Source organism: Equus przewalskii, chromosome 1 (assembly GCF_037783145.1).
Source record: "Equus przewalskii isolate Varuska chromosome 1, EquPr2, whole genome shotgun sequence".
Taxonomy (NCBI): Eukaryota; Metazoa; Chordata; class Mammalia; order Perissodactyla; family Equidae; genus Equus; species Equus przewalskii.
Window position 1 is genome coordinate 83,864,762 of NC_091831.1, and position 16,218 is coordinate 83,880,979.

Consider the following 16,218-nt stretch of genomic DNA (forward strand, 5'->3'; position numbering starts at 1 on the left):
CAAAGAAAAGTCGCTAGCAACAGCCTGTCTGCACTCTCTCCCCAGGTGACAGCACCCATCCTCATGGTTTAAACAAATCTCTTTGTTGATGGTTTCTAGATTTATCCCTCCAGCCTGGACCTGCTTAAGTATCTCAAAATTAACTTGTCCAAAATGGACCTCCTGACTTTTCTCCACAAACCTGGTCCTCCCAAGTCTTTTGACTCAACCTCCAAAAGATATCTCCATTTTTTCCATTTTTCTCCGACTCCACTGCTACTAGGGGGGCCCATCATAGCAAGTCACTTGAAAGATAAGAATCTATACGCTAATCTCCCTACTTCTGTGTTTGGCCCCTCCAATCCATTTCCCACACAGCAGCCAAACTTATCTCATAAACATAAATCTGATCCTGTCACTCCCCTGCTTAAAACCAATTAATGTCTTCACATGCACTCAGAAGAAAAGCCAACCTCCGGCCTCCTGCTTGCCCACCAAGGTCCAGCAGGATTTGGACTCTGTGCACCTCTTCAGCATCAACTCCCCTCCATCAGGCTCAGGGGTACACTGGTCTTCTGTCAGTTCCCAGAACATGCTCATCTCTTTCTACCCACAAGTCTTGTGTTTACAAAGCATAAAATTAGAAGGCCTGGGGTAGGCTAGACTATAGGTTATAGTTCAAAACAAACACACACAAAAAAATATTTAATAGCTCACGTGCTCAAGTATAACAACTCAGAAAAACACATAAATATACAAAAATACAGAGACAAGTGGCTGAAAGCTGCAAGTGACTATATATAGGGACATTTACACCATGCTCCTTTGTTATTAATGGCAATGCTTGGCATCAGTGATTTTACTAGATTTTTATTCCTGGCTAAATAATTTTTCCTACTTTTCCAGTAATCTATTGGCTTCCTTTGTATAAAGCAGAGGAACTCCCCGTCCCTCATCCTGAGGAAAGAACGTCTACAATGGGAATCAGAAAGCAAAACGTAGGAGAATTGGGGAGATCAATGGGATATCGTTGCACATAGGCAGGAATCAGTAATGTAGTTTTCCTTCTCTGTATGCTATAGAGCAGTGGCTACTGAAGGCTGTTTCTAAGTCTGCCTTCCTGTGAAGAGGAGTTCACACAGTACTTATCCTCTTTCTTCATCATCGAATACGGGCGTGCTGGACATCAGTAATTTCCCTTTTAGCCACACACTGCTGGATCATGAAGAGGTGCATCTGGACCTGATGGAGAAGGCTACAGGCTACCCAGAAGTCCTGGATTAGTGGCTGAACGCACTCAGTGGATGAAACTCTGGGTTCCGTCTCCCTTTGAGGAGGAACTGAACATTTCACATCGACAGGAGCACTTTTGGTACATGCATGTGAGAAAGGGTATGCATGATGTCAGGGAGGCAACTGTGGCACCCTGCAACAGATACTGTTAATGGTGTTCTCCCCTTTACCTTGCTGACAACACACATATTTTTTAAGTCTTTGCCTCTCCTCCATGTGATCCAAGGAAGCATAGCCATACCCTGAGTGGAGACAACTGTTTGTCTAATCCAACAATTTTTGTTCCACTCCCCTTGCCACTGTTTACACAAGAGCTTATAATAAATTCTAGCCAATAAAACTAGAAGGAAGTATGTTGGTGGGAAGAGGGGCAGGGGACGTGGCTGCGGAAAGATTTCTTTACCAATTAAAGAGAGACAAGAGAGACATCCATCTCTCTTCTTCCACTGAATGTTGTCAACTCGAAGTTGCCACATCTGCCTGTGATGTCTGGCCCCTCAGCAGCCACACTGTGGCAGTGAGGTGAGTTAACCTAAGGCTAAACTGATATGTGAAGGACAGCACAGTTGAAAGAGAGAAAGAACTTGATGAGCCAACGAACTAATTAACTGGAGTCCCCCCACCTTCAGACTTCTTGTTGCATGAAATTACATTTTCCTTATTGTTTAAGCTATTTTGAATTTTTTTTTCCCTTATAGCTGAAAACATCTTAACTGAGAGAAGACATAAATCTGTTCCAGATCCTTTTAGTTGCCCAATGGATATTATTTTCCCTATCTTCCTAGCTAACCAAACTCTGATTTTGTATGGGGGGGAAATGTGCCCAGCCCTGACCAATAGATTTAGATTAATGTAAGCCAGTTGTGACAATCCCCGTCTCCTTGTTTCCTAGGGGCCCCAGCAACTGTTTGTTTACCCAATAAAATAAGATATAATTTGCTGGCAGGGAGTTAGTTTCTAGGGGTACTTTTGCAGGTGAAATTAACTTTAATAATATACATATAGTTGTTTCTTCAGTAAATTTTTTTCAGATGATTTCATTTTTATATCTATTTTTTGAGTTCATAATAGTTTTACATCATTGTGAAATTTCAGTTGTACTTTACTTCTTCTCTGTCACCACACAAGTGCCCCCCTTAAACCCCCTGTGCTCACCCCCCACCCCCCTTCCCCTGGTAACCCCTGAACTGTTCTCTTTGTCCATGTGTTTGTTTATCTTCCACACATGAGTGAAATCATCTGGTGTTTGTCTTTCTCAGTCTGGCTTATTTTGCTACGCATAATTCCCTCCAGATCCATCCACGTTGTCACAAATAGGATGATTTCATCTTTTTTTATGGCTGAGTAGTATTCCATCATATATACACATATACCACATCTTCTTTATCCAGTCATCAGTCGATGGGCACTTGGATTGTTCCATGTCTTGGCTATTGTGAATAGTGCTGCAGTGAACATGGGGGTGCATATGTTACTTTGGATTTTGCTTTCAAATAGTTTGGGTAGATACCCAGTAGTGGGATAGCTGCATCATATGCTATTCCTATTTTTAGTTTTTTGAGGAATCTTCATACCGTTTTCCATAGTGGCTGCACCAGTTTGCATTCCCACCAGCAGTATTATGAGGGTTCCCTTCTCTCCACACCCTCTCCAACATTTGTTATTTTTCATCTTAGAGATTACAGCCATTTTAACAGGTGTTAGCTGGTATCTTAGTGTAGTTTTGATTTGCATTTCCCTGATGATTAGTGATGGTGAACATCTTTTCATGTGTTTATTGGCCATCTGTGTACCTTCTTTGGAAAAATGTCTGTTCATCTCCTCTGCCCAGTGTTTGATGGGGTTGTTTGTTTTTTTGTTGTTGAGTTGTGTGAGTTCTTTGTATATTATGGAGATTAACCCCTTGTCAGATATATGATTTGCAAATATTTTTTCCCAATTGGTGGGTTGTCTTGTTGTTTTGATCCTAGTTTCTTTTGCCTGGCAGAAGCTCTTTAGTTTGATGAAGCCTCACTTATTTTTCCTTTTGTTTCCTTTGTTGCTAGATAGACTATTCTTGGCTGAAAGTTTTTGTCCTTCACAGATTTGAATATGTCATTCCAGTCTCTCCTAGTCTGTAAGGTTTCTGCAGAGAAAGCTGCCGCAAGTCTGATAGGGGTTCCTTTGTAGGTTATTTTTAGGTTCCTTTGTAGGCCTTGCTGCCCTTAGTATTTTTTCGCTGTCATTCACTTTTGCCAGTTTCACTACTATATGCCTTGCAGTAGGTCTTTTTACGTTGACATATTTAGGAGATCTGATAGCCTCTTCCACATGGATTTCCATCTCCCTCCCCAGGTTTGGGAAGTTCTCTGCTATTGTTTCTTTGAACCAGCTTTCTGCTCCATTCTCCTTCTCTTCTCCCTCTGGAATACCGATAATTCTTATGTTGCATTTCCTCATTGAGTCAGATATTTCTTGGACACTTTCTTCATTTCTTTTTAGTCTTACTTCTCTCTCCTCCTCTGTCTGGAGCCTTTCAACATGTCTATCTTCAATTATGCTGATAAGCTCCTCTATGATGTCCACTCAAGTGTTCAGGGAATCCCTATTTTGTTTTATCTCTTCGATTGTGTCTTTCATTTCCAATATTTCTGATTGCTTCTTCTTTATAGTTTCAATCTCTTTTGTGAAGTAGCTCCTGAACTCATTGAATTGTTTCTCTACATTCTCTTTTAATTTGTTGAGTTTTGATGATGGCTATTTTGAATTTTCTGTCATTTAGATTACATATTTCTGTCTTCAGGACTGATTTCTGGGTACTTGTCATTTCCTCTCTGGTCTGGAGATTTAACATAATTTGTGATACTGTTAGAAGGCGTGCCTCTGTTTTTGCACACTGTGATATTATTTGGACACAGTTACCACCTATCGCCACTGGATGAGGGTCAAGAGCTGCGTATCCTGAGCCCTCTGCGATCCGTGGAGATCCCAGGCACCACAGCAGGTGCTGGGCAGGGGCGGGAGGGGCGCTTTCTCCTCCCTGCTCTCAGGGTTTTCTCACTCTGCCCTTGCTATCTGCTTTCCTGCGGTGCCAGCTTGATGAGAATCACCCCCAACCCTGCCCCAATTAGCTTTCATCTTGGTAGGGGCTTTCCCCTAGTCACTCCCCCAACTTTTGCTTTCTTAATATAAGGTCCAGTTGAGGCCAGTGCTGACCCCTTCTCCACCTTTCCTTCCTCCATGCAGATAATAGCCACTTTGTAATTATGATTGAAAAGCCAAGGAAATTACAGAGATGTCAACCTTGACTCAACTAACGAATGAACACCAGCAAACATCTACCATCTATGTCAAAAATAAATCTTTAAGTCACTGTTGGTTGGGTAACCAGTTACTTAAAGCAAAAATCTATTTCTAAACCTTGTGACCAAGTCAAAAACGGAGACTAAATATCTATCAGATGTTAAGATCAGATGACTCATTCTTCTGTTCCAACTTGAGTAGCTTCATCTCAGTATAAAGCACTTAAATCTATATCATAACATTTGATGCTTAAAAAATTCCTGTTTATATCTAGGATAAGTGTTATTATTTCTCTTTTATAATAAGGAATCCAAGATACAGAGAAATTTACATTTCCGAGACACAATTCAAGATAAAGTTGCAGCTAAAGTCAAAGTTATTTCCACTAACACTATTCCGCAATCCTTCTTAGCAATCTCTAAGAAACCACATTTTTTCTATAATTGTTTTAGTTCTTCAACAGCAAATATTTTTATCTTATCACTTGAAGCAACTATCAAACTAATCCTTTTTGAATGGAAATGTAACAAACTTTGCTCTTTATCAGAGAAATATAACATCTTACTAAGACTTTTCACTTATGCCTGATAACTAACTACTAATTTATCTCATCTAATAAAAGTCTATTATAGAATAATTTGAATCTGGGCGGAGAATGAGAATTTTGTATCACATTGCCTCTGTGTGATCTATAGAGATTTTTAAAAATATTAATACTAAATAGCGATTACCTGGGAGTGGGTAGCAAATATAAAAGTTACTACTAATTCAACTCATCTTCAAAACTATGACAGCTTTGGCTGATGCTGATCAACAAGGCATATAACAACAGATGGAAGGTGTTTTACTAAATAATGTGGTGTTTCACTAAAAAAGTGGCTTTTGCAGGAGGGCTCTGTGCTCTGAGCATGGTCATAATAAAGGTATTATACCTAAGACAAAACACAAAGAAGCTACAGAGTTCACTGTTACGTTTACTCTTTAAAACAAAAATGTCAAAAGATTTATGCTGTTAACCATATCTCTTGTTAGTAGATATTACTCCATATCATTGTGAACAAAACGTTATGAGAGAGCAATCTGTAAAGTCATAAACTTAAGGGAATGAAGATGTCCAATAAATTCTATCTAAAATTCTTTTGCAAAATACCACTCTCTCTTCAGTTTAAGATATTGTCCCAATTAAACCATACAGGAGAAAGTTTATGAGGAATCCAGCCCATCTGATCCTAAGGGTCATCACAATAACTTCCTGTTTGGGAGTTCCCAGCTGTGAACACACAACAGTAAAACTATGAGCTTGGTCATAAATAAAACTTTGAGTCCTCTATGAAGAAATTTTAGTACTCAGCACACAAAAGTGCCATTTATCTTTCTGAAGTCTTTTAAGGACAATAAAATGATTTTTAAAAATTATTTACATATATTCCTTATTTAAGTATTTTAAAGGAGAAAAATTTTAAAACACAGTCTAGAGTACCTAGAGTACCTATTACCCCGTGTCTTAGGCTCTGGGGTGAGGTACCCTATTTCATACTTGATCTCGTTTAACCCTCACGAGACCTGATGTTGCACGTCACAAGGCCTGTGTTATGAATAAGACAATAGGTTCAGAGACTGAGATTTCACAAATACTTGAAAACGTTTCTATCACATCAAGTTCAAAAATTATTTGCCATGTGTTTGTTCTCTGGCTCTTTACTTAAAAGCTACGCTGGGCATACTGGGCCTCGTGGTTCAAAAAGGGACACGAGCCGAAAGAGGAGTTGCAAGAATGAGTGCTTTTTTATATACAGAAATAAACTACTAGAAAAGATAAGACTGCTGAAATGAACAGTGATTTACCTTGAACATGAGAAATGATGAACAGATAGGCTCCCAATAATCTGATGTAAATAGATAGCTGAGTCATTGTTATTCTAACGTTTCCTGTACACTGTCACCTTAATACCTGGTCTTGTTATGTCACTAATTTAAATGGCTTTTATTCCACGAGATTTCCTTGTAAAAGGTCTCAATCGCTTGACAATGACTTCAACTTCCACTGCTTTCTCCTGATTCCTGAAAGACAAAAAATATTAAAAAGGTAATGAACATAACTGAATTCTGGAAAGTTCTCAAAATCTGAGGAAAACAAATGCCCAAATATACATTTAAACAATGAAATATATTTAAAGATTAAACCCATCTTTGTTTAAAAAAAAACAAAAAACGGCACTGTAATTCAAAAGTTCAAAGTAATTCAGGAATAGCTGCCACCTCTCCCGCCCTTAAATTATCCACGTGTAAAACAAGATAAGTACACTAAATAATCTCTATAGTCTTTTCTGGCTGCTCTAAAATAATTGAGTTATTTTGTTACTATCAAGAAAATTTCTAAATATATTAAGAATAAGGCAGGAAAAGTTGAATATAAAATGCTAAGCTATTCGTCAACAATCTTTCAATATCTGGTAGATGTGATAAAAACACCTTGCATCTTTTTAATAAATAATTTGTTCTATAGATAAAAGAGAAAGCCTACCTAGAAAATCACACACATTTAAATTCAGTGTGCTTTATCATTAAAGCAAAAACAATAGAATTGTATCTAAAATAAAATTATTTTCCTAAAATATTGCAAATATGACTTCATTAGGATAAAATGGAGCTTTTAATATGGATGACATGAAACATACCCTCTCCAGTTAAGGTGTGGCAATTATAAAATAGTTAAATAGGTAACAGAAAAAAAGGCTAGTCGGTACAAAGCTGAATATAATTCTGTTTATCCTCCCTTCAAATTGCCATTTATTCATTTATGACACAATTACCCCTGGCATGATTTCTACCATACATAACCCGAGCTTTCTACTTTACCTAGCTAACAGTTTTTCACTTTAACAAGTTCTCCAAAGGCACTTATAGTATTGAGGACATGATGTTTTCAGTGAGATGTCATTTGTATTATGCACATTAAATATGGCTTAGTTCTAAAATCTCTGCAATTTCTCACTTCTCTACTATAAAATTAAATTGCTTCCTATCTACATAATGCTGAGAGAATAAGACACAAAGTCTACAATAATTACAGAATAAAATCTGTAACGTGACTTACCCGCATTTCTTGGGAGACTCACTTCCTGCAATGAAACAGCTGTGATCCTAGGAATACCTGTTACAGGCTTCTAATTCTAAAGAAGTTCCCAGTCTATTTCCGACCCTGGTCTCCCTCCTTGTTTCTATCCGCCTGTGTTCAGCAGCCCCACCAGGCTTACACTCCACCAGTCCACATCATCTCACTGACGCCCCTCCTCACTCCTCCGGACCTGCCTCCCCCTCCTCCACCTGCTGTCACAGAGAAAAGTCACACATCTCTCCAGTCACCTGGGCCGAAAAAACATGGCATCATGTGTGCCTCCCTTACCAGCTCTCGCCCCTCTCTAGACTTTTCACTAATTCATTCATTCACTCACTTATTCACCAATAGCATTTTTTGAGTACATATTACACATCAGCGAAAGGTGCTAGAAATACGAATACGAGTATGACAGTTCCTGCTTCAAGGAGCTCACAGCCTTGGGCAGGAAACTGACCGCTGTGACTGGTTCCATTGTACAGCCACCGTTTCTTCACTGATTTATTGAAAGCTAGTATTTTGTCTTGTCTCATCAGAGTCACAACCAAGGCACCCTGCAGAGCAGTCGATGCTACTCTCAAAGCACCTGCCACACTCATAGTCCCATTTGGTGGAAAAAGAATATGTCTGATTCCTTCCACGTAACCATCTGTGACTCTGCTACCCTGGGCACAAGTTCAAATCCTGATCTGCCTTACATAAGTAACCTAACCTCTCTGGATGAGTCTCCTCATCTGTAACTGGAATTATATTATTAACTCACAATTATTTTGAGAACTAACCGAGATAATAGCTGATACACCTTCACCTCTAGCTATGTACCCGCAACATTATAAATGCTTTGAATATATTAATTTATCTAATCATCACAACCACCCTATAAGATAGGTACAATTATTTTAATTTTACAGATCAGGAAACCGAGGCAAGCAGAGTTTAAAGAATTTATCAAAGATCATACAGCTGGTCAGTGGTAGAACTATAAGTCTAATCAAGAAGACTTGATTCCAGAGTCCACGTGTTAAGTGCTACCCCACACGGTCCCGCTGGGTACTTTATGTACCCTATATAATGCAAACTATACATTATAAAGTATTTAGGAGAGTCTGGACATAGTAAGTGCTCAATAAAAGTTCCCCCCCATACATGTTTATCACACACTTGCCAACCTGGCACAGGAAGTAACAGGTGCTATCCACGACAATCCCATCTGAGAGAAATTTTTATAGACTAAAACACCTACGGTAACTTGTATGGAGGACAGCTACCAGCCAAGGAAAGGCTAAAGGTAAAACGGCTTCAAGTGCCTCATTTGTAACCTAACAATGGAAACCCCTAATCTTTAAAAGAAAAATGTTAGGTTTTAGCTGACCACAAGTGCAATGCGCATCAGCGCTTATGACAATTGCTAGGCATGAAGGCAATTTTATCAAACATTGATAGAGGCACACTGCTATAATCAAAGAGTAACCATCTGACTTGATTCCCCCTGCTCAGGCCTCTTAAACATGATAGAAAAGAATGACAGGAATGCAGAGGATAGAGAAATGCCTACACTGGAGATACATCTGAAAGAACCAGAGGTCTTTGCTCACAGGGTATCAAACGAACAAAGTGTGAACGAACGCACCTTTGTCACGGACATGACAGGTATGATGGAAATGAGCCCAGACTGATTAAATGATTCACCAGCTTCCTTCCAACCCCGAAGTCCTGTGTAAACAGTGTTCTTGCCATTGAATATTAATTGATTTCCTAAATATGTATTAAGTGCTTTTTATATGCATGATTCTGCATTAGAGAATAAAGTGGTGAGAGCAAAAAAGACCCAGCCTTTATGGAGTTCACAATTACTAAACAAGACAAGTAAGATATTCAGGCATCAAACAAAACAACACAAATGATATGTCATGATAAGTAACTGATGAACTTACTTGAGGTAAATGCAAAGAAAGAAAAGTACTGGGCCCTGGAGGGACGTGGGGTAATGACTTAATTTAATCTAGACGGAGAAGGGAAGCAATGCTGAAAAGTGACGTTTAAGTTGAGATCTGAAGACTAAGAGTGAGCCTGGCAAAGAAGGCGGGGTCGGGGGGAGTTCTAGGCACAAGGCACAGCCTGTGCAAAGATCTTGAAGCAGAGAAGAGCAAAGAAAGAACAGTGTTTCCGAAATGTTGAGAATAAGGGGTGGTGTTTTGGGAGATGAGGTTGAAGAGAGAGAAAAGACAAGGACCAGGTCCGGTAAGACCGTGTGAAGAGCTGTGGGTTTAAATCTAAGCGGAATGGGAAGGCGATTATCTGGTTTCTATGTAATGGGCTTGAGAGGGGAAAAGCGGAAGCAAACAGAGCAGTAAGAGGGCTGCTGCAGGAGTTTAGGAGGGTCGGCGGTGGTTACGACTAGGGACGTGGTGGTGCAGGGGACGGACTCCACACACACTTCACAGACTCAGTAGGGGCTGGTCAGGGACTAGACGTGGGCTGAGGGAGTGAGGGGTCAAAGAAGATCCCTACATTTCTGGCAGGAGCAACAAGTGAAATGGGGACAAGTGGATTTTCAAAGTAGTGAAGAGGCAAGATCAAGGGTTCAATTTTAGACATTTGAGAATACCCAAAGGGAATGTCTGATAGGCATTTGGTTCTGAAGCTGAAAGGAAACATTTGGGACTGAAGATATAAATCTGTTATGTCAACAGCATAGAGACATTTAAAGCTATGGCTCTGTGTGAGATGGCCTTCTAACATTGAAAAGTGAAGATGGTCCCAGAACACCAAAGTCCATTTAAAAATTGGATTAATAAAAGCATTAATACCACATATATTTATTTGGCATTCACTGATAAAGTAAGTTCACGATCCAGGACCCGTGATGTGCAATTCAATGTAGTGTAATATATTACCACAGCTGGAATATAAACTACTATTCACAAGTGGTCTTTTTTCACAGTTAAATAAAAACCTACCAAAAGGCCATTGTGGTGGACTTAACGACTGGACTAAATGACTCACTTCTAACAAATAAAAGAAGAAGAAAACAACAGAGTGTGACTTCTGAGACTAGATCACAAAAGGCACTTTGGATTCTGCCTTGCTCTGTCTTGAAACACTCACTCGGAGGGAAGCTCGCTGCCAGGTCCCAAGGACGCTCCAACAGCCATACAGAGAGGCCCACGCGGTGGGGAACCGCGCCTCCTGCCACCAGCCATGCGGGCGAGCCACCCCGGATACTCCAGCAGCTGTACAGAGAGGCCCATGCGGTGGGGACGCGCCTCCTGCCACCAGCCATGCCGGGGAGCCACCCTGGACACGGACCCGTCAGCCCCGGGGAAGCTTTCAGGGGAGGGCAGCTCCACAGACACCCCACCCACAGTTCATGAGACTCTAAATTATAACCATCCTGGTAGCCACCTGACCCTCAGAAAAGGTATGAGATAATAAATGTTGGTTGTTTTAAGCTGCTAAGTTTCGGGGTAATTTGTTGGGCGGCAATAGATAACATTTACTGCTATAACGGTCATTATGAAAAATTTGCAGAAATAAAATATGCCCAATCACTGTAAGTTACTGCACAATCAACCAAAAGAAAGAGTCTGGAAAGCACAGTCAAGGCCGAGTACAACAAGAAAAGTATAAGGAAAAGAGTCACAATGCCCAAAGAACTGGATAACGTAACTAACGTCTTTCTTTCAAAGGGGTAACCAAAAGCATGCTCTTTGTTGTTACATTGTCTCAAGAAGAAGCTCATTTTTTGTGGGGGAAAAATTGTCCCCAGCCCCACACTCTACACTGTCACATTCGCCCTTTGAAACGACGGAGTCCATGAAGCTGACCCCAGTTCTGTGTTCCAGGTAAAGGAACTTTTCATCCAACAGCCTGGCGAACTTAAGAGCCTGAACTCTGATGTCAGCCCGCTGGCTTCAAGCAGCAGCCGCAGGATTAACCTGCTATGTGACTTGGGGAGTCACTCAGGCCGGCCAGGTCTCAGTTCCCGCAGCACAAAACAGGGATAATGTCACTAACCCAGACGAGTCAGGACCTCACAACTCAGGATTAAACAGTCAATAAATAATAAACGTCAGTTGTTTTTGTTATTAATAATATACATACTGATGACTGTCTCTTTACTTGTCCCGTCGTATTAACCGTTTCTATAATCATGATATAGCAAAACAGTAACTTTATTTTGCAACGATTCTTGAAACTGAGTACTTTATAATTCTAATATCTGAAAATAAAGAATATTTTTAAGAGACTCCTAGAATATGTCATCAGAATTTTTATGTTAAAATTTAAAATATCTAATCTTGCAATTATTAAAGATGTAAGAAAAAGCAGAGATTTGAAATGATGCCTGATCAAAATTTTAAAATGATGCTGGTGTTTAAAGCTATTATTAACTAGTTCAAATAGGCATGCAAATAAATTCACCTTCCTTTGCTATATACTCAGATTGGTGCAGCTTCTTCTTCTGGAAAATAACACTAAGGCAAAATGACTCAATAAAATACAAATAATTTCTTTTTAAATAAAAAATCTGAAACCTTCACAAACAGCAAGAAAGCTGAACCAATAGTTCAATCAGAATGAAAAAACAGGAAAAGGCTGAAGTCAGCTGGAAAAACAGACTAAAGTCATTCTTTCCTCTTCCCGTTAAGCCCCCCGCCCTTAATTTTTACTTTCTAGTAGCGAGGTTTGGAATTCTCAGCGGGCTGGCCAGCTGCCGACGCCACAGAGGAGTAAGGAGAGAGCCGGCCAGGCCTCCGCGGCAGCCCAGGCGCCGGGCCTGACAAGCTTTCTGAGAAGCTCTGGACTCACTCGCAGACTCTCTGGCTCCACAGCCATTGTTTGCGCGGCTGCTTCGTCCTTATCCAGGGCTGGGATTAGCATAAGAAGATTGTCTTTTCCCTTAACAAGCAACCCATCCATTCCTTCTCCATTTCTAACCTCCGCCCCCGTCAGTCCCTAAGCTAATACAGACACAGAGAGCGGAGCAACGCCACTCACGGTCATTTCTCTATCAGTGTGGAAAACAATCTCGCCCAAATCTAAACACGAACCCTTCAGAAAATAACATGCCTAAATAAACAGTTTTGTGAGTGTATCTGTGGTAATGCACAGGAATCTCACCAAAAAGCCTGCCTTGGAGTCCCTGCTGGGAGAATTGGGACGAAGGGTAGAGACATTCATAATCAGGTCTTTTGGAAAGCGTGAAAAAAGAGCAAAGAAAACCAACCATCTAGCTAAATTCTGACCTCCCACAGGGATGGGGAGCTCCGCTTATAAAGACATTTCTAACTGCCATGTCTTCATCACCTTGAGGTCACTAATTTCATCACTGTCCCCGAAACTACTTTCTGACTAGATTTTACCTTGGCCCAATGTTCAACTATTCATTCAAAAATTTATTCAAAATTATTTATTCACTTTTCTTCTGTGCCAAGATACTATTCTCCCCAACACAAGTATAACTTCTTCCAGGAAGAGAGAGGCAAGGCAAACTAGTAAGGCTTTATCTATACGGTTGATGCATTCATATGTTTTATACCCCTCACTCGGGCCTCAGTAGTAGATGCACAATAAATGTTTCTTGGTTTATGAAGTATTTTAAAAAAACAGGAGATAACCTATTTTCAAAACACCACTCAACTTTGTACTACAAATTCCCTAACCTAGTTTCTCCAAAGCCTTTTTGCTTAATTGTATTAAACGAAAAAACCCTCACCAATAATTAGTCCTAGATTACGCTACGCTGTACAACATCTTTGGCACGTCTACGCTCAGAAGAGATTCTTAACACCAGCTGTTAACTGAGGGGGGGTCTGGGTGTTACTCTTCTGTCTCTCCTCTGGAATAGGCACAAACGACCAAAAAACAGGTGAAGTGCATCAGTGGTTGCAGAAACGCCTAGGAGGGAACAGAGTTCATCATCCCTATACACGTATTCGGGCAATGGGAAACAATACTGTGTTTCTGTACAGTATTTTTATAGAGATAAAACCAGTGTAACGTGGTAGTGAACAGCTCAGGGCCTAGCACAAGGCAGACGTAGGTCTTCTGTGCAGATTAAATGAGAGAAGCTCATATACGGCATTTAATGGCAACTATATGTTAGCATACCACCACCTTCAAAATTTGCAAGTGAGTTTTACATGCATCACACCAGCTGTATGACCCTCACGGTAAATCAAGTACTCCTTCTTTTACAGAGAAAAGACAGCTTCAGGGAGCTCCAACAACTTGCTGAATTTCATTTAGCGGGTAACTTGAAGGACAAACTAAAACCCACGTCTTGTAACCCCGAGCGCAGTGTTCTATCCATTAAGTTACACGAATAAGTACATCGAGAGGGAAACAGGAAGTCATTTTTTACTGAGCCACGTACGATTTTATTTGATCTTCACAACTCTGCAAGGAAAACGAGAAGCTCAGCAAAGTCAAGAAATTTGCCCAAGTTCACACAACCAGTAAGTGGCAAGTCTGCTGCTGACAAAGTCCAAATCCCGTCATTACTGAACGGTCAGGAAGTGCACAGCAGGTAGCGAGAAAAAACAGAAGTTTCTATGCCCCTTATTACACTATTGCTCTTCAGAAAGATAAATAAATAAATAAAATAAAAACTCTGCTTTGTGAGGCTGAGCTGGGACACTGCTAACAACACGTCTTTTACCAGCTGGCTCCCTGATAGCTTTGCCAACAGGGGAATGAGAGAAAGCTGGAGGAGGGGAGGAGGGGAGGAGGGACTCCCTTCCTCCTGATCTTGTTTGCTATTCCTGTCAGTCACTTGAATAACATCCTCTGCCCCGGCAGTAGCAGGAGGTTCCCGTTTCCAGCTACCTTCCACACCCTCAGAAGCAGTCCCACGGCCCCGTTCAGACCTGGTGGTTCCTGCACCTCAGGGTCTGAGTGCAACTCCTCAGGACCCGGCTCTGTGCCCCCTCCAAAGGGCCTGGGCACTCTCTCCAGGCTCCCAGGTTCTGAAACCTCAGCTTCTCAGCGGTGCTATCTGCTTCCCACAATCACTATTTCTGCTGAATCCCAGTGTTCCCTTAGCTTTTTCAATCCTCTAACACCTGTGTAGTCAATTCCCTACACCAAATTCTCTCTGTTCAAATAACCAGCGTGGTTTGAGCTTTCCTGACTGGGCCCGAATCGATACAAACACAAATACTTTCAGAAAATACATCTCAGAGAGTAACAGACTGACTACACACACACCACACACACATTTTTGTATGTATTCACCTCACCACAGAGGAAACAATGGTATGTCTAACATTTCCTAAATGCTTATACAGTGTGTTAAAATATATATTCAGAGCGTCTTCTAAGATATCCTGACTTGAGGAATGAATTCTTCTAGACTCAGCATATTTCAATTTCACTCTTTCTCACCACAAATTTTAACCTATCAAAGCTGGTTGGACTTTCTATTCTAACCTATGTGACCCAAGTCTCAAAATACTTGGAAGAGTACCAACATTCGGCTATCAGAACAAATTTCTCTTTTCCTTAAGCAATACAAGACTTTTTTTTTTTTTTTAGGAAGGTTATCCCTGAGCTAACTGCTGCCAATCCTCCTCTTTTTGCTGAGGAAGACTGGCCCTGAGCTAACATCCATGCCCATCTTCCTCCACTTTATATGTGGGACGCCTACCACAGCATGGCGTGCCAAGCGCTGCCATGTCCACACCCAGGATCCGAATTGGTGAACCCCAGGCTGCCAAAGTGGAACGTGTGCACTGAACTGCTGCGCCACCGGGCCGGCCCCGAGCAATACAACACTTAATCAAAGACTTTCTGGGTTAACTCAGTAAATCTCTGTGGCCAAAACTTTAATTCAAATGCTAAACCAATCTTTAAGGAGAATATATCTAAATTCTAGAACTAAAAAAAAAATCAAAGCATAACTTCAAAAATAACAAAAAACAAACCTATATTCCACTCAGGAAACCAAATCAAAATGTATCTGTATTTATGCCCTTGATTTGAAAGAACACCCTTTCAAAAACAGTCAGAATTTTTGCAAGTCTGTCCCTCTCTAAGGAGATCTGGAAATACGTAGGTGGCTCCTTCACTGGAACCAGGACTGGAGTGTGACAGGACATGCAGTGCAGGGAGAAAACAGAAAATGCAATGTAACGTGCAGGGACAATCCCTCAGAACAAAGAATTGTCTCGACCAGATGCCGATGGTGCTCTCCTTGGTGAGAAACACTGACTCTCGACTAGAATGACTGACTATCAGATTCCGTCATGATCTGAAGGCTCCGCTGTGGTAGCAGATGTTCAAGCAGCAAGAGCATTAGGCCTCTAAAAGGAAAAATTATCTTGATCAAACTAATGTCTGAACATAATTCTACTTTTACTTTACTTTTCTTTCTTCTCACTTGACCACTTTAAAAATGAATCATGTTCTTGCTGTGTTAATCACAGCGCTTGCACAATGCAAAAGCAATTTAAAAATCAACCACTTCTCTCCACTTTTTCTTGACTTGCAATTTCTTAAAAGTTCAGAGCACACAGGTTTCCCTGAAGCTCCAGGAGTAGAGG

At 40.7% G+C, this 16,218-nt stretch overlaps 1 protein-coding gene across 4 annotated transcripts in view; it reads right to left on the reverse strand.

The window, feature by feature from the left end:
- BMPR1A (bone morphogenetic protein receptor type 1A) overlaps positions 1–16,218 on the reverse strand; it is a 140,160-nt gene that overhangs the window by 33,328 nt on the left and 90,614 nt on the right. For all 4 annotated transcript variants that reach the window (XM_070569557.1, XM_070569584.1, XM_070569568.1 and 1 more), the window contains one exon: positions 6,400–6,615. In XM_070569557.1, the coding sequence (XP_070425658.1) occupies positions 6,400–6,466 (67 nt within the window). In that variant the 5' untranslated portion in view covers positions 6,467–6,615. The remainder of the gene's footprint in view (positions 1–6,399; positions 6,616–16,218) is intronic.